The sequence below is a fragment of the Barbus barbus genome, assembly GCF_936440315.1.
Source record: "Barbus barbus genome assembly, chromosome: 6".
NCBI classification, from domain to species: Eukaryota; Metazoa; Chordata; class Actinopteri; order Cypriniformes; family Cyprinidae; genus Barbus; species Barbus barbus.
In genome coordinates this window covers 40,422,806-40,442,698 of record NC_136734.1, presented here as the reverse complement: position 1 = coordinate 40,442,698, position 19,893 = coordinate 40,422,806, and the positions used below count along the sequence as shown (strand labels likewise).

The following is a 19,893-nucleotide window of genomic DNA, read 5'->3' as shown; positions in this document are numbered from 1 at the left end:
AAATTCTGCTTGATTTATTTGTGAGACCACTTAAATTAAAAAAGCACATTCCACTAATAATATTAAATTCATCATGTGCCATAGACTAAATAATTTAGGAAATTTTACTTCAGGTAGATTTCATTAAAAAAACACACATGGAAATCTACTCAAATATAATACGTGTAATATTGTTATAATGTTGTTTTAAGTAGATAGCATGTAATATTTTTTACAGAGTGGAGCCTTTCCTTTCTCCATATTCTTCCCTAAACGGGGGCAGATCAGTCTGGAGTAATGATTCCGGTAAGACGGCGTCATCCGTTAACCGTGTGAATGCTGCATCAGTTCTGCCTATAAATGCGCGAGACATCCCCGTGATCTGCAGACAGACGCTTTATTCGGTGGAGAACCTCGAGGACGGGGAATTCAGCTGATCATCAGAAAACCAGGTATATTCATGCATTTTTATCATTTGCAAAGCATGCTTCTCGATACAAGAAAAATGTCTTAGACTGAAATAGATTATATATTTCCAAACAATAAGCATATATCACGAAAGAGATAAAAGGCTGTATCAACCAGAAAAAAGCAACCTATCGCGAATGTGATCGAGTGGGTATGAGAGTGAACCAGAAATAATTGAATTGTTTGCTAAGAAATCCTAGGGAAAAAAACAGGAGATTTTAGAACAGAGTTTTATTTCTACTAATTCTAAAAAAGTATGGGACACCATTAAGGTCATGACTAATATGAATAGGAATATTACTAATGATGATATGAGGAAAGCAAATGAGTTAAATGACTTTTATCTCAGGTTTGATGCACAGTTCACTGCAATGTAGAGAAGCTTTGGAGTCATTAATAATAGAGGACACATGTTGACCAACAGAAAGTTCGTTTAATCTTCATTAGACCGTGTGCCAAAAAGTCCACAGGTCCTGATGGTATCTCTGCTTTATTGTTAAAATCTTGTGCAGAGGAACTTGCTGTGGCATGGTGTCCTATCTCTCAGCAATCTGTGGACTCTCATATTATACCTGATCTCTGGAAAAAATCAATAATTGTTCCATTACCAAAGAAACCAGGTTCGAGTGAAAACAATTTGACATCCTGCGTAATGAAAAGTTTTGAGAAATATATGGTGTCTGTTTTAAAGATTCACTATTCTACAGTTTGCATATAGGCAGGTCCATACAGAAGATGCTGTTAATACTGTAGCTTATTTTATTACTAAATGTAGCCCACTGGTAAACTTGGGTATTATAGAGTAATGGGAATAGGGTGGGTTATGATTAATCTCTCTTACTCTCAAAACAGCATCTCATGTCTATTTATAAAAGAGAAAAAAGTGAATGTTTTTTACTTTAAATAAATAATAGAGGACACTTGATTTCTAAATAAGGAAGTATCAATTTATTTTACATAATTAAAAGGAGATCAATATTTGGTGACTTTATTTCATGACCGTAATTAGAACTAAAGTTTAAAGTTTATATTATTTAGCTGAATAATATTGCCAGAGGTTATGCAGTTATCCTTTTATTACTTTATTCTTCCTGTTTTTATGTTATTATTCTTATTGGTCAATCGGGTATTCACGCTGTATAGTCAATAGTGTTTGGCTGCAGGTGGCACGGGTTTATACACGTGACCTGGAAGAGAGACGCGGGAGAAAGTGCGGGATGTTTTTTTTTCCGTTTCCCGCTGGATCCGTGTGGAGCACGGAACACTGACACGTTGAGGAAAAGATGCTAGAAAGTGCGAGTAAAGCTGATGAAACTGAGCGAGAGGCTCAGAAAAGAGGACCGCAGACTCAGGATTTTTGTGAGCGGAGAGACTGAATGAGAAACTGAGCGGGAGAGAAGGAGCGGAGGCGGTGATCTGAGGTACCTGAGATAGCGAGCCACGGTGGGCGTATGCTGGGCGGAATTGTCGGTTAATCGCACCGCACTTGATCATCTGGACCAAAGTCTTTCCACGCTCTCAATTTATTGCAAGTGTCCGTTCAGCGCACTCAATGTTTTGCAAGACCAAAACAGGCCTGCAACGTGTTTTTTTCTTTGTTCAAAACGTTACCGTGAGTAAACTGGAACGTATATGAATGTGTGTGTGTGAGTGGGCCCACCACTGCATTTGCTAAGACTCGTTTCAGGACACTTTGCGCGGGGTTTTTTTGTTGTTGTTTATTGTAAAGTTTACTGTGTATTTTCGATTGTTAGGAAAGAGCTAAGGGAGGGGATTTTTTGGGACCACTTATTCTGTTGTAACAAGTGTAATTGAAACTATTGGGGTTTTTAGCTACATTTAAAGGGGCTATTATTTAAGTGTTTGGGGAATCTTTTGGTTATTTATTTTTGTATATTCGTTAGTGTTGAGTTTTGGGGAAAGCTTTTATATTCTATTTGCCAAATTCTCTTATTCAATTAAACAAGGGCGTTACCCTATTGTTTTTCTAAACTAAAAACCATCTCTGGGTCTCCTTATTTTTTAATATTTTATTGTCAAAAGGTTTTTACAACTCAGACACTTATTAGGTGCACCTTCGTGGTATCCACCTGACCTACACCGAACCCAAGCACCCCCCACTCTTATGTAAGTAACTCACAGAGTGGTTGTACGGGTGCTACATAAATAAAATGGAGGCACCGCTGGGATCTAATTTAGTTCAAAAGTAGTTTTACATCAGCTCTAACTTTAGTTTGACCCAGAGATTTAAAAACTTTTTAAAAAAAAAGTAGGCCTAGTTTAGAACCAAAAGCTGGCTAGCTGTTAACCTACATGTAAAACCATATTAACGATTACCTATTGTGAAAACTTTAAAACTGCAAAAGTAGAGTTCTACTAAGCATCCTAAGTCAAGAAAACGCAAATTAAGTTTTATCTGTGTTAACATACAACTAAAACTTACCAAATTTAGTTCTGACAAGTGATCACTGTAAGCGCACAACCCTGGGGATGGCTCAGTTAAAGAACTGGTGTATTGGAGAAGGCATAGACCCGGTGAAAGCCTTGCTGGTTAAAGATGTACCTCCGGAAACGGAAGTTGGGTTAATTGAAGAAACGCTGCAGACTGTCAAGGCACTCGGGAGAGTCAAGGTGAGAGGAAGAATGTATGACCCACAGTCTCAAAGTTTAACCGTGCTATGTGAGTGCAGGGAGAACGTGAATACACGCGCCATTCCTCTTGATGTTGTTCCTGAGGGGTTGGCTATGACCTGGAGAATATTTGGACCTTCTGAGCAGGAGGAAGAACCCCAAGCCCAGGCAGCCGGTGATGGTCAAAATGTGCCGCTGCCAGAATCCAGTTTTTTTTCCCCACTGCAAGCGTCTACTCCTGAGGCTATCATTCGAGCAGTTGGTGATGTCCTGCAAATGACAAGCAAGCCCACAAACAGTGACAACAATCTTTACAGAAGACTGCGCACTTTCTCAGGGGTCATGCCCACACCCCCAGGAGAAGAACAGTTGGAAAACTGGGTTGAACAGGCCAGACTTATGATTGAAGAATATGATCGCCCTGAAAGAGAAAAGAAAATGAGAATAATGGAAAGTGTAAAGGGTCCTGCACTCGAAATTCTTCAAGCTGTCCGTTTCAACAACCCATCTGCAACCTCTATGGACTACATTGACATTCTCGAGACCACCTTTGGCAAGCCCGAGAGCGGTGAAGAGCTTTACTTTGCCTTCAGAATGTTGTGTCAACATCCCAACGAGAAACTCTCTGAGTTCCTGAGACGCCTTGAGAGAGTCCTAAATAAAGTTGTCCAAAAGGGTGGACTCCAGTCATCGGCGGCAGACAAAGCACGTCTTGACCAACTCATTAAAGGGGCCATCCGGTCTGACATTATGATACTAAATCTCGGATTGAGAGATCGCAGAGACAGACCTCCCACTTTTCTCGAGCTGCTGAATGAGATACGCCTGGAGGAGGAGCATGAAGCTTCACGTCGCAGACTCCATCCACCCAAAGCTGTCTTCGCCAAAAGTGCTACGGTAACTTCTGACACAGAGTTAAAAGATATAAAAGCCGAAATACACCAACTCCGAGCACAAGTAAGTGAACTCTCTGCCCCCGACGCCATGTCAAGTCATCTTTCGACGAGCACACTGCTTTCAGTCACTCCGGCGGCAGAGAACTCAGAAGACAGGAACGTTCAAGCTTTAAAGAAAGAAGTGGTCAAGCTTCGAAAGCAAATCTCTGTCATGTCAGTCAAGCCGAAGTATAGTCCTGCTACCGAGCCTTGCCCCCAAGAGACCCAGTCAAGACCCTGGCAGCCAAGACCTTCTACAGCCAGAGACCCAAGTGATTTTTTCTGCTATCGCTGTGGTGAAGACGGGCATTTTGCCAACAAGTGTGCCTCTCCAGAGAACTATCCCAAAGTTATTCAGAAACTGCTGCAAGCTCAAAGAAAATCCAAGCAGAACCGCAAATCTGATAACGACACAAGAACCAAGACCACAAATGCAAGTGTCAAGAGAAGCTCGGTCAATGTACAGTCCAACCGTTTGCCCGAGGGACTCGTGGGACCGCCCTCCACTGCTCAGGTCAGGATCAATGGCAACCCCTGCACCGCGCTGATGGACAGTGGATCCCAAGTTACCATCATCTTCGACAGCTGGTATGCCAAACACCTGTCACACCTCCCGTTAAACTCTGTGACCGGTCTAGCCATATGGGGCCTAAGTGAGTCAGAGAGCAGTTACCCGTACAAAGGTTACCTCCAGGTTGAGTTGGAGCTGCCACCAAAATCTAAGTCCAACAAAGTCAAGCCTGTTACTGTCCTGGCCTTGGTGTGCCCTGATCCACGTTGCTCCGAGAGTATACCGGTCCTGATCGGCACAAACGTCAGGGGGGTTCAGCCCTTCAAGTCCATAACAAAGAAAGAAGATCTGGAGAACGTCAACTCAGTCAAGATCCAAGTTCAAGAGAAAAAGCACTTACCCGTTCCTGCAGGGATGTTCATAGAAGGCAACAAAGACTTGCCTGTGGCTGAAGTTAAGTGGTCTGGGCCTGGTCCTCTCAGCATCCCTCCTGGCACTGAATACGTTGCTAGCTGCAAAGTTAAAGAGAAACAAGACATCGGAGACAGCATACTCGTCATTGAACGAGCCCACTCACCTGCTCTTCCTCCAAGTGTGTTTGTCCAGCCAACAGTGTTGTTCTCCAAGATGCTAGATCCAAACAACTTCCTGGTGCTCCTGCGTAATGAGTCTCTAAAGCAAACTGCCATTCCAATGGGCACCGTGATTGCCCACCTTCACGTCGCTGACATTGTGACAGAGGCACCAAACCCTAAAAAAACCGAATCTGTTCCAGCTATGGATCCTTCTCTGTTTGACTTCAGTGAGTCCCCCATCAGCAAAGAGTGGAAAGAGAGGCTGAGTCAAAAGCTTGCCAAACACTCCCATGTGTTCTCTATAGAAGAGTGGGATGTCGGTTTGGCTAAAGGGGTAGAACATCACATCCGTTTGAACGATAACACTCCTTTTAGGGAGAGATCTCGACGTATTGCCCCCGCTGATTTGGATGATCTTCGGCGTCACCTGCAAGGTTTGTTGGCGACTGGGATCATAAAAGAATCAAGAAGTCCATATGCTTCCCCGATTGTCCTTGCACGTAAAAAGAATGGTCAACTTCGTATGTGTGTCGACTACCGCACCCTGAACCGGAGAACTATCCCAGATCAGTATACTGTACCACGTATCGACGACGCTCTCGATTGCTTGTCTGGCAGTAAGTGGTTTTCAGTGTTGGATCTGCGCAGTGGCTACTATCAAATCCCAATGGCTGAGGAGGACAAAGAGAAAACCGCTTTTATCTGTCCTCTGGGATTTTTCCAATTTGAGCGGATGCCGCAGGGGATCACAGGGGCCCCTGCAACATTTCAACGACTCATGGAAAAGGCAGTCGGCGACATGCACATGCTTGAAGTCATTGTCTATCTTGATGACCTCATTGTTTTCAGCAAGACTCTGGGGGAGCATGAGCAAAGACTCCTCAAAGTCATCGCTCGTCTTGAAGAAGCTGGACTCAAGTTGTCACTAGACAAGTGCCAGTTCTGTCTCTCGCAAGTCACCTATGTCGGGCACATCGTCTCTGAGCGGGGTATCGCCACAGACCCAGACAAAGTTGGAGCAGTGACGCAGTGGAAGCAGCCAACCGACCTTCCTTCTCTGCAGTCATTCCTGGGATTCTGCGGCTACTACCGTAGGTTTATAAAGAACTACTCCATCATCGTCCGACCACTTACAGAGCTGTGCAAAGGGTATCCTCCCACCCAGAAGAAGCGAAAGTCTACCTTTTCATCCGACAAGACCTATTACAGAGTCAATGAGCCTTTTGGGGACCGATGGGACCAGTCTTGTTCAGAGGCATTTCAAAAGATCATCCACTGCCTCACAAACACACCTGTGCTGGCATTTTCCGACCCCACCAAGCCTTACATACTTCACATTGATGCCAGTTTTCATGGGCTCGGCGCTGTCCTCAACCAAGAGTACCCCGAGGGTTTGAGACCTGTTGCTTTCGCAAGCCGCAAGCTGAGTGCCTCTGAAAAGAACTATCCAGTGCACCAGCTCGAGTTTTTGGCACTTAAGTGGGCAGTGGTAGACAAGTTCCACGATTACTTGTATGGAGCACAGTTTACCGTGAGAACCGATAACAACCCCCTAACTTATATTCTCACGACTGCCAAACTAAACGCGACAGGTCACCGCTGGCTCTCAGCCCTCGCCACGTACCATTTCACACTGCAGTACCGGCCTGGCAGCAGCAACATCGACGCCGATGCTCTGTCACGTAACCCTCTTCCAACCACAGAAGAAGGCTGGCAAAGCGTACCGACAGAAAGTGTTCAAGCTCTCTGTAAGCAGATCAAGTGCCTTGAAACTCCGACAGAGTCCACAACGATTGCTGAGTCGCTCGGAGTGTCACCTGATGGTATACCAGAGTGTTTCGCTTTCCCAGTTCGTTTGGATCTCGGTTCTCTGAGTCAGCTCAGTCACAAAGATTTGGTCACCGCTCAAGATGTTGACTCTACTATCGTTCCAGTCAAGCAGTCAATTCGTGGGGGTCCATCATTCACCAGCACCGACAATCCAACTTCTGTATTGTTGAACAAAGAAGCAAGCAAGCTGTTCATCCAAAACGATCTACTCTACAGAAAGGTTGAGAAAAATGGAACAGAGGTAAAGCAGCTGGTACTGCCCAGAGAGTATGTCCCGATGGTCCTGAGATCTCTGCATGATGAGTCCGGTCACTTGGGCATTGACAAGACCACCGAACTTATCAGAAATCGGTTCTATTGGCCGAAAATGGGAGTTGAGGTGGAGCAGTACATTAAGAACTGCGGCAGATGCATCACTCGCAAAGCCCTTCCTCAGAGAGCTGCTCCCTTAAAACAGATCACTAGCCAAGGCCCTCTAGACCTTGTCTGTATCGATTTTCTGTCACTTGAGCCGGACTCCCAAGGTTTCGCCAACATCCTTGTAGTGACAGACCACTTTACTCGATACGCCCAAGCTTTTCCAGCCAAAGACCAGAAGGCAGCCACCGTTGCTAAGATACTGTGTGAGCGCTACTTTGTACACTACGGACTCCCTGCCCGCATACATTCGGATCAAGGCCGCGATTTTGAAAGCAAACTGATCCAAGACCTTCTGATGATGTTGGGTGTTCGTAAGTCAAGAACATCACCTTACCACCCTCAGGGAGATCCACAACCAGAAAGATTCAACCGTACGCTCTTGTCAATGCTTGGCACGCTCGATCCAAAGCAAAAACAAAAATGGAGTCAAAAAATCAGTCAGTTGGTCCACTCCTACAACTGTTCTCAAAACGATGCAACTGGTTATTCGCCTTACCTGCTAATGTTTGGAAGAGAAGCTCGCTTACCGGTAGACATCTGCTTCGGTGTGACCGAGGACAACCAAAGGACAAAGTCCTACCATCAGTATGTTGCTAAGCTCAAGAAAGATCTCCAAAGAGCCTACAGTCTTGCAACAGAATCGTCAAACAAGAACCACCAAAGAAACAAAAAAGCACACGACAAGCACGTCAAAGAACAAGTCCTTGACAAAGGCGACAGGGTGCTGCTGAGAAACTTTGGGGTCACAGGCAAGCAAAAATTGAAATGCAAGTGGCGATCCTCACCATATATTGTTATGGAGAAGCTACCCAATTTACCTGTCTACAAGATCAAACCAGAGAGAGGCCAGGGAGCAGAAAAGACTATTCATCGTAATCATCTGTTACCAATTGGTTACCTCGTGAGAATCCCTTTTGACGAAACGGAAATGGGGCCACAACAAAGACCGGTGACCAGAGCATTTCCGCAAAAGACAAAAGAACTGGTACAGACAAACTACCACGATGACGGCGTATCCTCAGAATTAGATTACGACGAAGGATACCTGCCCAGACTCGTTGAGTTAGACTGGGACAATTTGCTGACATGTCCAGAACTGTCCACAAAGCAATCCAAGTCAATCGTCACCGAACCTGAAAGGCAAGCTCAAGACCCTGCTGAGATAGAGCCCGTGGTCAATGATCTTCCAAACCTGCCTCCCAACGCTGATCCAGGAGTCAACGTTCTAGAAGAGGGAGCAGCCGTAAACCCCTATCCGGACACTCAAGTTGGGATTGAACAAGTTGAGCGTTCAAAAAGAGTCACCCGCCCAGTGGTCAAGCTGAGCTACGATGAACTTGGCAAGCCCTGTGAATACCCTGTGACAGTCCTAAGCCATGGAGTGTTGGTGGGAAGTGGACTCTATGGAGACCCCAGAAGCAGTCAATGTCAAACTCTCTGGTGCCACCCCATGGCGTTGTGTTTCACTTGTTCTAATCTGGCCTCTACCCTTGACTTTAAGACTATTAGAGTCCTCTAAGATTTATTTTGATGAGGGCATCAAAATTGTCTAGAAGGGGGAGGGTGTAGCCCAGTGGTAAACTTGGGTATTATAGAGTAATGGGAATAGGGTGGGTTATGATTAATCTCTCTTACTCTCAAAACAGCATCTCATGTCTATTTATAAAAGAGAAAAAAGTGAATGTTTTTTACTTTAAATAAATAATAGAGGACACTTGATTTCTAAATAAGGAAGTATCAATTTATTTTACATAATTAAAAGGAGATCAATATTTGGTGACTTTATTTCATGACCGTAATTAGAACTAAAGTTTAAAGTTTATATTATTTAGCTGAATAATATTGCCAGAGGTTATGCAGTTATCCTTTTATTACTTTATTCTTCCTGTTTTTATGTTATTATTCTTATTGGTCAATCGGGTATTCACGCTGTATAGTCAATAGTGTTTGGCTGCAGGTGGCACGGGTTTATACACGTGACCTGGAAGAGAGACGCGGGAGAAAGTGCGGGATGTTTTTTTTTCCGTTTCCCGCTGGATCCGTGTGGAGCACGGAACACTGACACGTTGAGGAAAAGATGCTAGAAAGTGCGAGTAAAGCTGATGAAACTGAGCGAGAGGCTCAGAAAAGAGGACCGCAGACTCAGGATTTTTGTGAGCGGAGAGACTGAATGAGAAACTGAGCGGGAGAGAAGGAGCGGAGGCGGTGATCTGAGGTACCTGAGATAGCGAGCCACGGTGGGCGTATGCTGGGCGGAATTGTCGGTTAATCGCACCGCACTTGATCATCTGGACCAAAGTCTTTCCACGCTCTCAATTTATTGCAAGTGTCCGTTCAGCGCACTCAATGTTTTGCAAGACCAAAACAGGCCTGCAACGTGTTTTTTTCTTTGTTCAAAACGTTACCGTGAGTAAACTGGAACGTATATGAATGTGTGTGTGTGAGTGGGCCCACCACTGCATTTGCTAAGACTCGTTTCAGGACACTTTGCGCGGGGTTTTTTTGTTGTTGTTTATTGTAAAGTTTACTGTGTATTTTCGATTGTTAGGAAAGAGCTAAGGGAGGGGATTTTTTGGGACCACTTATTCTGTTGTAACAAGTGTAATTGAAACTATTGGGGTTTTTAGCTACATTTAAAGGGGCTATTATTTAAGTGTTTGGGGAATCTTTTGGTTATTTATTTTTGTATATTCGTTAGTGTTGAGTTTTGGGGAAAGCTTTTATATTCTATTTGCCAAATTCTCTTATTCAATTAAACAAGGGCGTTACCCTATTGTTTTTCTAAACTAAAAACCATCTCTGGGTCTCCTTATTTTTTAATATTTTATTGTCAAAAGGTTTTTACAACTCAGACACTTATTAGGTGCACCTTCGTGGTATCCACCTGACCTACACCGAACCCAAGCACCCCCCACTCTTATGTAAGTAACTCACAGAGTGGTTGTACGGGTGCTACATAAACATCTGGAAAATTCAAAAGCTTACGCACGGCTATTATTTGTTGAATTTACTTCTGCTTTTAACACTGTTAAGCCTCACCTTTCAATTCAGAAACTGAAGACATTCATCTGAATCCATTTTTAATAAGATGCTATTTTTCATTTTTGACTAAACGGACACAACAGGTTAGAGAGTGGTGTGCTTGTTTACTTATCATTATTATTATTTTACAAGAACAACGTGAAGAGAACATGCATTGCACACACAGCTTTTGTTTAAATCGCTGTGTTTAGCTTGCAGCTAACGCCACTTCTTAACGTTATACGCACGCAGCAGGACCATAAACAAAGGTGCATGTTCACTTCGTTCATGCTGTGTCGGGACTGGTCTTTTTAATGTCATTTGACTAAAATCTATTCATACTTTGAACTTTTATTGTTACAGTATTTATTAAAAAATCTAGAGTGCCTTAAAGTAATTACCTCAAAACTGGTAAAACAAGGTTATACTGATTTTCTCATTCTCTGAATTTTACTTTACAGAGGATGGAGGATTATCAATACTGTTTTTTCATTCAAAAATGAATAAATTCAGAACAGGATTAGAATAAAATTATATTTTAAATATGACAATTTTTTTCCCTGCAAAAGCAACAGTAGTGTTTACAGTAGCAAAAACACCTTAGCCTGTAAAGTCAATAACATCTCTCTGGAAATAAATTTAGGGAAAAATTTTTTTTTTAGGGACATGACCAACAGGAAATTGCTGTTGTAAATGCCTACAACAACTCCTCCTTCACTTATTGGTAAGATTAATGCTACTCTGTGATATTTAGTAGGTGCCAACAGAAAGAACACACACTTTAGATTTTTTTTTTATTTAGATTTTTGATTAGACAAAATCAATCAAAAACCAAATATATTTCAGAGTCACAATGCAAAATATGAAATCATCATCACAATATTGCATATTGTCTGTCTTTCTGTTTTCTGACCCTTATCCTTGCCATGGCCACCCTCATCCTTTCCCCCCCATTAAGGTTTCCTTCTCAGATTATTTCCCACGCTTTTTTAAATCTGGTATCTTATTTTCTCTACCTGCAGCTCTTGGTGTGCAGCGGCCTCTCTGAGCATCTCCCTCTCATTTTCTCTTAGTAGTCAGCCTTGGCAACAGCTGCAGCACTAGAGCAGGTCAGTCACAGTAAGCCAGTTCCAAACACTGTCATCAATCTTTACATCTTGTCATGGTCACATAACAATTGTTTAATCAGCTAATATATCTCCTATGTTTGTTTTAATGTCTGTAGTCTCAGATCACCTCCAGCAGTATCAGCAGCAACAGCAAAGGCAGCAACCGCAGCAGCATCCCCAGCAACCCCCTCAACATCAAATGTTCCCTGTAAGTTAATAAATAAATATTATTTAACTTTTAAACTTAAAATGGTCTTTTCTGTTCTGTTTCTTTTTCAAAACTGCATCATGGCATTTGCTGCTGTATCAATACAGAAGCATCCGCATCAATACGCGTATCAGCAAGGAATGCGTCACGATACATTGCTGTTATGATATTTTGAGCACAGCCCTATTTAAAGCCTTGTTTCATGTGCCCCTTTTATATTTTGAGCACCTGCCCCTCCAAAGGTCTCTGCACGGCCCTGGTAATAATACTTTATCAGAGTTGAAAGGTAGCACAGGTGTTCCTCAGGGATGTGTTAGTCCTCCTATACTTTTTACATTGTATACCAACGAGTGTTGGACTCTACTAACCTTATAGTGAAATTCTCAGATGACACAGCGATACTTAGTCTTCTGTATGAGAATACTGTATGACCTGTTTGTCTATGGATATCTTTGTCTATTAGTGTCCAGAAAGACGTTTTCCAACAATGAACATCGACTCTGTTAAATCAGCGCACCTATCGACCAGCTGTGGAAAGTTTGTGAGCGTTCAAAAAAGGATGAGGTCTAAATCTTCTCATCAGCTGGTTGCAGAGCATATGCAGAAATACAACCTTGGAAACTCAGGAAAAGGTCTGAACCTGTGCTGTTCCCGCTGAATGCTTCATATGTTATCTGTCCGTGTCGCAGTCATTACTGTATCATGTGATGCCTGCAGTACTTTGACTGTTCTTTAATGAAAGTGTTTGCATAATGATTTAATTCTAATTCCAGCAATATGTTTTGTCTTGTCTTATTCAGTCAAGGTGTATCATATCTTGTATAATAGAACCACACAATGCATGGCGTTTGGCTTTGAGGAGGAAAGTAAGTCTTCCCTGGTGTTCCCTGTTGTTAATCACGATCAAGATGTCAAATATAAGGTAATGTCTCAGACGCTGAATTGCAAAGAAACCGCTTATTATTAGACATGGTGTCAAATACTTGTGCTTTTATTTGATCATTTCTGATACTGTAATCAGGTCTGCTGGCTCTCACACACAGGTTTTACCCACAGACAAGAAAATCACGGCAAGAACCTTTGATGAAACGTTCTTATTTCAGTGGGGTGAGCAAAACATTTCTGGAGACTGGAGGAGTCTGCAATCAGTGGCTGAACCCCAGAATTACCTGTGTGTTAAAACAAGGGGCAAAGTGACCATCACCAAAGAACAGATTCCAGATTTTAGAATCCATTACTCAGATGAGAAAAACGGTAATGTTTCTGAATGTTTGCGAGAGGAATATTGTACTTTGTGAATGGTTGCTGTGTCTGCTGACACTGTAAAATCTAATCATCCATCTGTTGCATTTATAAAACATAGCAGATACGGAGTTGCAGTGTCCCTGTAGATCAGGCAAAATCCAAGACGAGACCAATAAATTCAAAATGACCTCCAACTTGAAACGAGGATCTTCATGCTGCGAGGGATCGGCGGCACCCAATAAACCACTGCACTACAACCAGAGGTACCTCAAAAGAGTAATCCATTACTGATTACAAATTACATGACAAAATATATACTTAGTAACATGATCCATTACATTACACATTTTAGCTAATATAATCAGACTACTTTTTTGGCTTAATTTTTATTTTATTTTTATGGAACATTTTGTAAGAAAACATTTTTCACATCAAAAAGAAAACAAACCAAACAAACAAAAACAATGGTATACATTGTTTTTTTTAACAAGTGTGTATATTATATTTACACACATACAATAATCAGTGATTATTTACATTAGTTCATCCATTTCGTCCAATATTTTAGAAATAAGTCCTTTTTAAGTCTCAAACTAAAAGTCAATTCTTCCATGTTGTATATTTCTTTAACGATTTCAATCCAATCACCAAGTGAGGGGGTGTTCTGCTTATACCAATGCTCTTTTTACATGCTACACTTAATATATTTACATGATATACATTCTCCTTCAACACAATGTCTGCAACAGATATGTTGTGCAATCTCTTGGTATTTCATATCCTGAAATCTGAAAAAGGTCATATGTTTTGCACATCTCCAGAATATATGAAGGTGGTCAACATCAACCTGACCACACCTGACCTCCAGTATAGTTGTGGTGTGGATAATTGTTTACTTTTAATTTTAGGAGAAATGAAAACGCAATGTAGTAACTTTAGAACTATTGTTCTAATTTGAGCTTTTAGGGAATCATTCTTAAGATTCGATATTTATATGATTAATTGATATTAATCAAAATGTCCGACTTATACCTTATTAACGATACCTCATTAACGACTTGTCCAGCAAGCATTACAATCAGTACGTTATCTTTTAACAATTCAGTTTTATTTTATTTGTGGCCAACAATAAAACAAACCAAATAGTACTTTATCAGAATTCATAGGTAAACTTTGAGCAAAGGTAACGCGATCTTTGGCAGATAGTTTCAGATTTGAAAATCACAGCAACAGACCAGAGATTTCTTAATAGAATCAAAGTTTATTTCACTAACACAATACTACGCTAAATGACACAAAACAGAATCCGTACGTAAACACACACACATGCATGTTGCAGGCAATGAATTGTTTTGATCTGAAGAGAGTTTTAGGTTCTAATGCTCGTTTTCAACCTGAGGGAAATCACAAGCATGGAGCTTCACTATCTTTACTCTTAAAGATGAATACAACCAGTTTCAGCAGAATTAGGAAATATTGTTTGATTTACTTGCTTTCAGCTGAGTTTCCGTTCCTTTGCTGTGCCGAGGGAGTCCCGGTTTGGATTGACGGCTGATCATTCTTTAGAAGTTTGACTGAGTCTTGATCGTTGTTCAATGCTCGGCCATGATGTTAATGGCAAGAAGCGCTTAGCAGCGCGATCAGAGCAGGAACCGAAGTTCAAACAGCAAGCAGAGAGAGAGAGAGACACATAGCTGGGTGTCTGTCTTTAACGAGCTGATTTGGGATCCACCCACGGGCAACTGACCCAACCGGATTCTTCCTGCGGGGCGGAGCCCTGCCCTACACGGCGTTTTTTTCCGTGCATACATTATCTGTTCAGTTATTTTATCACATGAAGAAATTATTGAAAGCAGATTTCTATGCGTGTTCTGATCATACATTGATGAGAAAAGACAATTCTCATCCACACCAGATTACTGCTGACGCAAGTAATCAAAATCAAACATTAGGTATTTGGCATACACAAAGTACATACCTTAATTTTATGTACTACATGGGTTAATGCATCGATCCTAAATTCTAAATAAATCACACCAAGCATGTGAAACTGAACAATAGTGATCAGGAAAGTTAGACATCAAAAGATTACAATACCATAGATTCCAAGAAATTATATGAAAACAACCTTAATATATATTGTTTTTGAGTATATTGCTTAAATACCAGAAACTAGTATAATTTGTCCCTTTTAAAATGTTCTAATTCAAAGGTTTGAGTCTCTTTGTCTGTTAATACGCAGAAAAGGTGCGTTTAGTTTGTAATGTGGAGCGAGAGAGAGGTTGTCCGCTGGACACGCATCTGGAGATCTTAGCTGGATGTGTGTCGTAAACACATCATTTAAATACTGCGTTAATGGTCAGGAAATCAGGGAGGGTTTGTGCTGGAGTCTTTTCCAGATGACAAGGTCTTAACAACCAGGGGCCAGCTGCATAAACTTAGCTTTATTTATGATAAACCCGGTCCAACACTAAAGGTGTTTCTGAAGGTCTCTTCTTTAAAGACATCCAGATGTTCTTCTCAAATATATTCCCTGTTTTTTATGGTCTCAGGAGATGATGTTATCATCTTGGACAGGGAGGCGTCATTAGGCTTGGTCCCTTTTGGACTGAAAGGAGGGAATTTCCTCTTTGGTATGCACGAGCACAATTCTCTACAACAAACACATCTCAAAAGCAAACATTTGCAAACATCTTTGCCATAATATTAATTCCTGTTACATTTATGTGTGTTACGTACACAATTGTGTGTTGTGTTTTGCAAAAAGTGTTTTATGAAACTGAAAAAATCTGTAATGTCTTCTAATGCTTTATTTTGATGGGTCCACAACATACTGAGTATAAGAAACTTTGCAAGTATATGTCATCTTACCCTAACCCTACCCTAACAGCCCGCTCTGAGAGCTAGTAGACATGTAGTTACAAAGTTACTTATAGTTAGTAGAATGTCTAAAGTGCACTATCAAAATAAAGTGTAACCTAAAAACTGCAAAGAAAAAAAAATATATAACATTTCTTGTTATTAACATAATGAAGTGCACTAGACATTACATTACGTCAATGTTTCCCAACCTGGGCTTCGGGAAGGAACTGCAGGGTTTAATCAAAACCTAATAATTAAATCATAAAACTGTAAAATTAAAATAAACCATTTTGAAATAACATTCAGAATAAAACGCTTACTAAAGATATTTAATCATTTGTTTACCTGCATGTCATGTGACTTTAAAATCTGACTCATTTGTCAAGAGCCATAGTGTTAGGAAATGATCAGAACCTGAAACCTGGTTTTATTGTAAGACATGGTCAGAAACGAGCAAACAATCACAGATGAGGCAAGACAAAGAGTAATCCTAGGACAAGCGTGGGTCTTTGATCGGCGAACGGTATCCAGAAGGGCAAGGCAAAGAGAGATAATCCAGGTACACAACAGTAATCCAGGCGGGGGAGAACACAATCAGAAACAGGCAAGGCTATGACTAAGAAAACTAAGACAGGCTCCGTAAAGAAAGTGCTTACAATACTCGGCGACTTTAGCAGGATCTGAGTGTGTTTTATACAGTGAGTGTAATAGCTTTCAGGTGAGGGTGTGATTGAGACAGCTGTGTGCAATGAATGATGGGAAATGCAGTCCAGGGTAATATGTAACAGTCTGTGTGGTGTGAGAGTCAATATGATGGAGGATTGACCTCTGATGGCGAGTGGACAGAAGACCACGAACTGGATTCGTGACACAGATGCAAACTCCTCACCTTTTACTTCATCACTTTTTTTGAGATCAAAATAGGTCACCCGTGAGATTTGCTTGGCTTCAAGACTAGTCATAAATTCAGTTATGAAAACGTAGATTGGTTGATTTGTATTGGAAAAGCAAGACTGATTTCCTCTTGGAAACTGCTGGCTAGTCAAACTAGTTCTTAAGACACAGCCGTGGCTAAGTTTATGCAGCTGGCCTCTGGTTGTTTCGAAAAGGTTTCTATAGTGTTTTCTTTACTTCAAAAATAATGTCTGAAAAGGGTAATATTTTATGTATTTGAGGTCTGAGATGTGGGAACGCTGAAGAGAGAGCAAACATATTTCTTTGTAGGTCAGCATTGCTGTATAATCAGCCAATATTGTCTAAAATAGACGGCATAGCACTTCATCTTTTATAACATGGGATTTTGACCAAATATGTGACCCTGGAGCACAAAACCAGTCATTGAAATTGAGATTCATACATCATCTGAATAATAATCTTTCCATTGGTGTATGGTTTGTTATGATAGGACAATATTTGTCTGAGATACAACTATTAGAAAATCTGGAATCTGAGGGAGCAAAAAAATCTAAATATTGAGAAAATCTCCTTTAAAGTTGTTCAAATGAAGTTCTTAGCAATGCATATTACTAATCAAAAATTACGTTTTGATATATTTATGGTAGGAAATTTACTAAATATCTTCACGGAACATGATCTTAATATCCTAATGATTTTTGGCATAAAAGAAAAATGTATAATGTTAAAATTCATGTTAGTCTGATGGACTTTTATTTAAAGCACATTTTTGAGCACATGTAAGCAAGAATCGAAACAGTGAGTATTACTACACCGTTTCCTCTCTAACTTTTCTTGCTTGTTATGCTGACTTCCCCTGGAATAACAGTCCGGAAAGTCACATTTTTTCACAAGTTTGGATAAGTGTCAGGTATTTATGGAAAAAAGCACGTCAGTTTAATTTCAAGGCTCAAAAATATGCAACTTGGTGCAGTTGCTGATTCTTATATGGCTAGAAATGAAGTTGAAATTCTGATAGCTTGTAAGTAAATACAGTATAAATATCATTTGTCGCTCCGTATCTCCCAATAACGTGTTTTAGTAAGATGACATTTGCTTATTTATGCTTAGTTTTATGACCAAACCTCTGAGGTTTTTATTTTGGGGTCAAACATATAGTTTTTCAAATGTGGATAACCAAGTAAATCTAAGTTGCTTCAGTTCAGTAAGAGTTTGTCTTGAAATATTAATAACAATATAAAAGTTATTCTTATGGTTACTTTATAAAATCATCGCAATCTCACAGCAAAAAGACGAGTGTACACAACCTGAAGGAGGACAGTTATACTGAAAGACCTTTTGCTTGCTAAAAAATATAATCTACAAATGCAGATTTATAGGTTTTTTTGGATCATGCAGAGCATTATTTAGAGGCTTTTGAAATTTGAGATAAGAAGAAGAGATTGACAATGAAATGAATCTTTCTTTCTTTTTTTTAGGAAAACCAAGAAGATGAAGATGTCAGTGAAGAGCTGAAGCGTTTTCACCAAATAAAGGGCTTTGATCATTCTGAGAAAACATGAGAGAAGTGGAGCGATTCCTCCGGGGGTCTTCATTGAATGTTCTCCATTTCTTTGCATGTGTTTCTCGGATGCAAGCGACTGAACCAGAAACTCAAAGAAGTGTCTTCTGCTCACCAGGGCTGCATTTATTCGATCCAACACTCTTAAAAATAAAGGTGCTTAAAAGGTTCTTCACAGCAGGGCCATAGAATAACCATTTTTTGGTGAAGAACCATTCAGTGAAAGAACCATCTTTCTTATACCTTTTTATAATCTGAAGAACCTTTTTTCACCACAAAGAAGCTTTTGTGAAACAGAAAGGTTCTTCAGATGTTAAAGGTTCTTCATGGAACCATTTCGACAAACAAGGTTCCTCTATGGCATCGTGAAGCACCTTTATTTTTAAGAGTAAAATACAATAAAATCAGTGATATTGTGAAATATTGCAATTTAAAAATGCATGTTTTCCTGTACTTTATTTTCAGCATCATTACTCCAGTCTACAGTGTCACACGATCCTTCAGAAATCATTCTGATATTCTGATTGGCTGCTTAAGAAACATTTATGATTATTATCAATCATTATTGCAGTTTATGGAAACTCTGTTTAAATGCTTGGGCTAAGTTAGCAGACAGAGATCAGACTCTCATGCTGCTGGATGACAAAATAACCTTATGAAATCCAAACACTAATCTGGAAGGTAGGTAGCACAAACTAAAAGTGCATATTTTATAGTATGTCACGTGGGACACCAAGCGAAGCGTCAGTAGAGTTCAGACAAGCGCGACCTCTGCTGGTGAAGCAGTGTAACTTCTGAACTCGGATCAGTATGTTTAATCAGTAAAGTGCTTTGCTACATCTAATATGCATTGTTTTTCTAGTAATATGATCTGCAAATATATTCATGTATTTGTTAACCATATTATATAAAAGCTGTGAAGCTGAAATAATCCGTTCTGCAAGCATAGTTAACTATGAATTTTTATATATGCATGTATTTCTTTTTTCATTAATATATTGTATTTTACTTCTCTTTTTTTTTTTGGACAAAGCACACCTAATTTCTGTATTATGCATTGACTAAATAACATATGCAAATGTGATGCAAAAATGCACATTTTAATTTTAAAAATATTCCGGATAGATTTATATGTAGCTGATATTTCACTCTATTAATGACTACCAAATAAACATATATTTTCCAGAGTTTGGGCTTGACCATGTAGAGAAAGTGAAAAATAAATCAACCTGACTTTACACAATTCTCAAAAAATCTGATAAGTGATATGGCATTTTTAAAAATTATATTTAACCCTTGTGCAACCTTTTGGACATTTTTGTCCTTTTCAGTATTTTTTTTTTTTTTAGTTTTTTTTTTTTATCATTTTGCCTGTTAATGCCAGCTGCATGAATTTTGGCACAGGTGTGTATTTTTATTGCAATTTCACCCCTATTTTCTTTAATAAATCTATTTTTGCACTAGGTACAAAACATAGTTCCTCTCAGGACCTTTTGGACAAAAATATCCCCATTGAAACCCATTAAAACTGCTATTTTTAATCACAGTGCTGTTTAACTGTAAAATGATGCAGTTTTTGTTAATAGGCTTTCATTCTGTTGGCAAGGCTTAAAAATAAATTTT

The 19,893-nt window shown here is 40.1% G+C and overlaps 1 protein-coding gene across 1 annotated transcript in view; it reads left to right on the top strand.

Annotated features, from left to right (window-relative positions):
* Positions 1–276: 276 nt before the first annotated feature.
* Positions 277–19,893, top strand: part of LOC306870792 (uncharacterized protein) — a gene marked incomplete at its 5' end in the record, with an annotated part of 20,096 nt that continues 479 nt past the window's right edge. The window contains 9 exons of the mRNA XM_079418209.1: positions 277–285; positions 368–431; positions 11,444–11,479; positions 11,596–11,687; positions 12,151–12,319; positions 12,488–12,609; positions 12,731–12,941; positions 13,054–13,195; positions 18,188–19,893. The exon at positions 18,188–19,893 is cut by the window's right edge and continues 479 nt beyond it. Of these exons, the coding sequence (XP_079274335.1) occupies positions 277–285; positions 368–431; positions 11,444–11,479; positions 11,596–11,687; positions 12,151–12,319; positions 12,488–12,609; positions 12,731–12,941; positions 13,054–13,195; positions 18,188–18,224 (882 nt within the window). The 3' untranslated portion in view covers positions 18,225–19,893. The remainder of the gene's footprint in view (positions 286–367; positions 432–11,443; positions 11,480–11,595; positions 11,688–12,150; positions 12,320–12,487; positions 12,610–12,730; positions 12,942–13,053; positions 13,196–18,187) is intronic.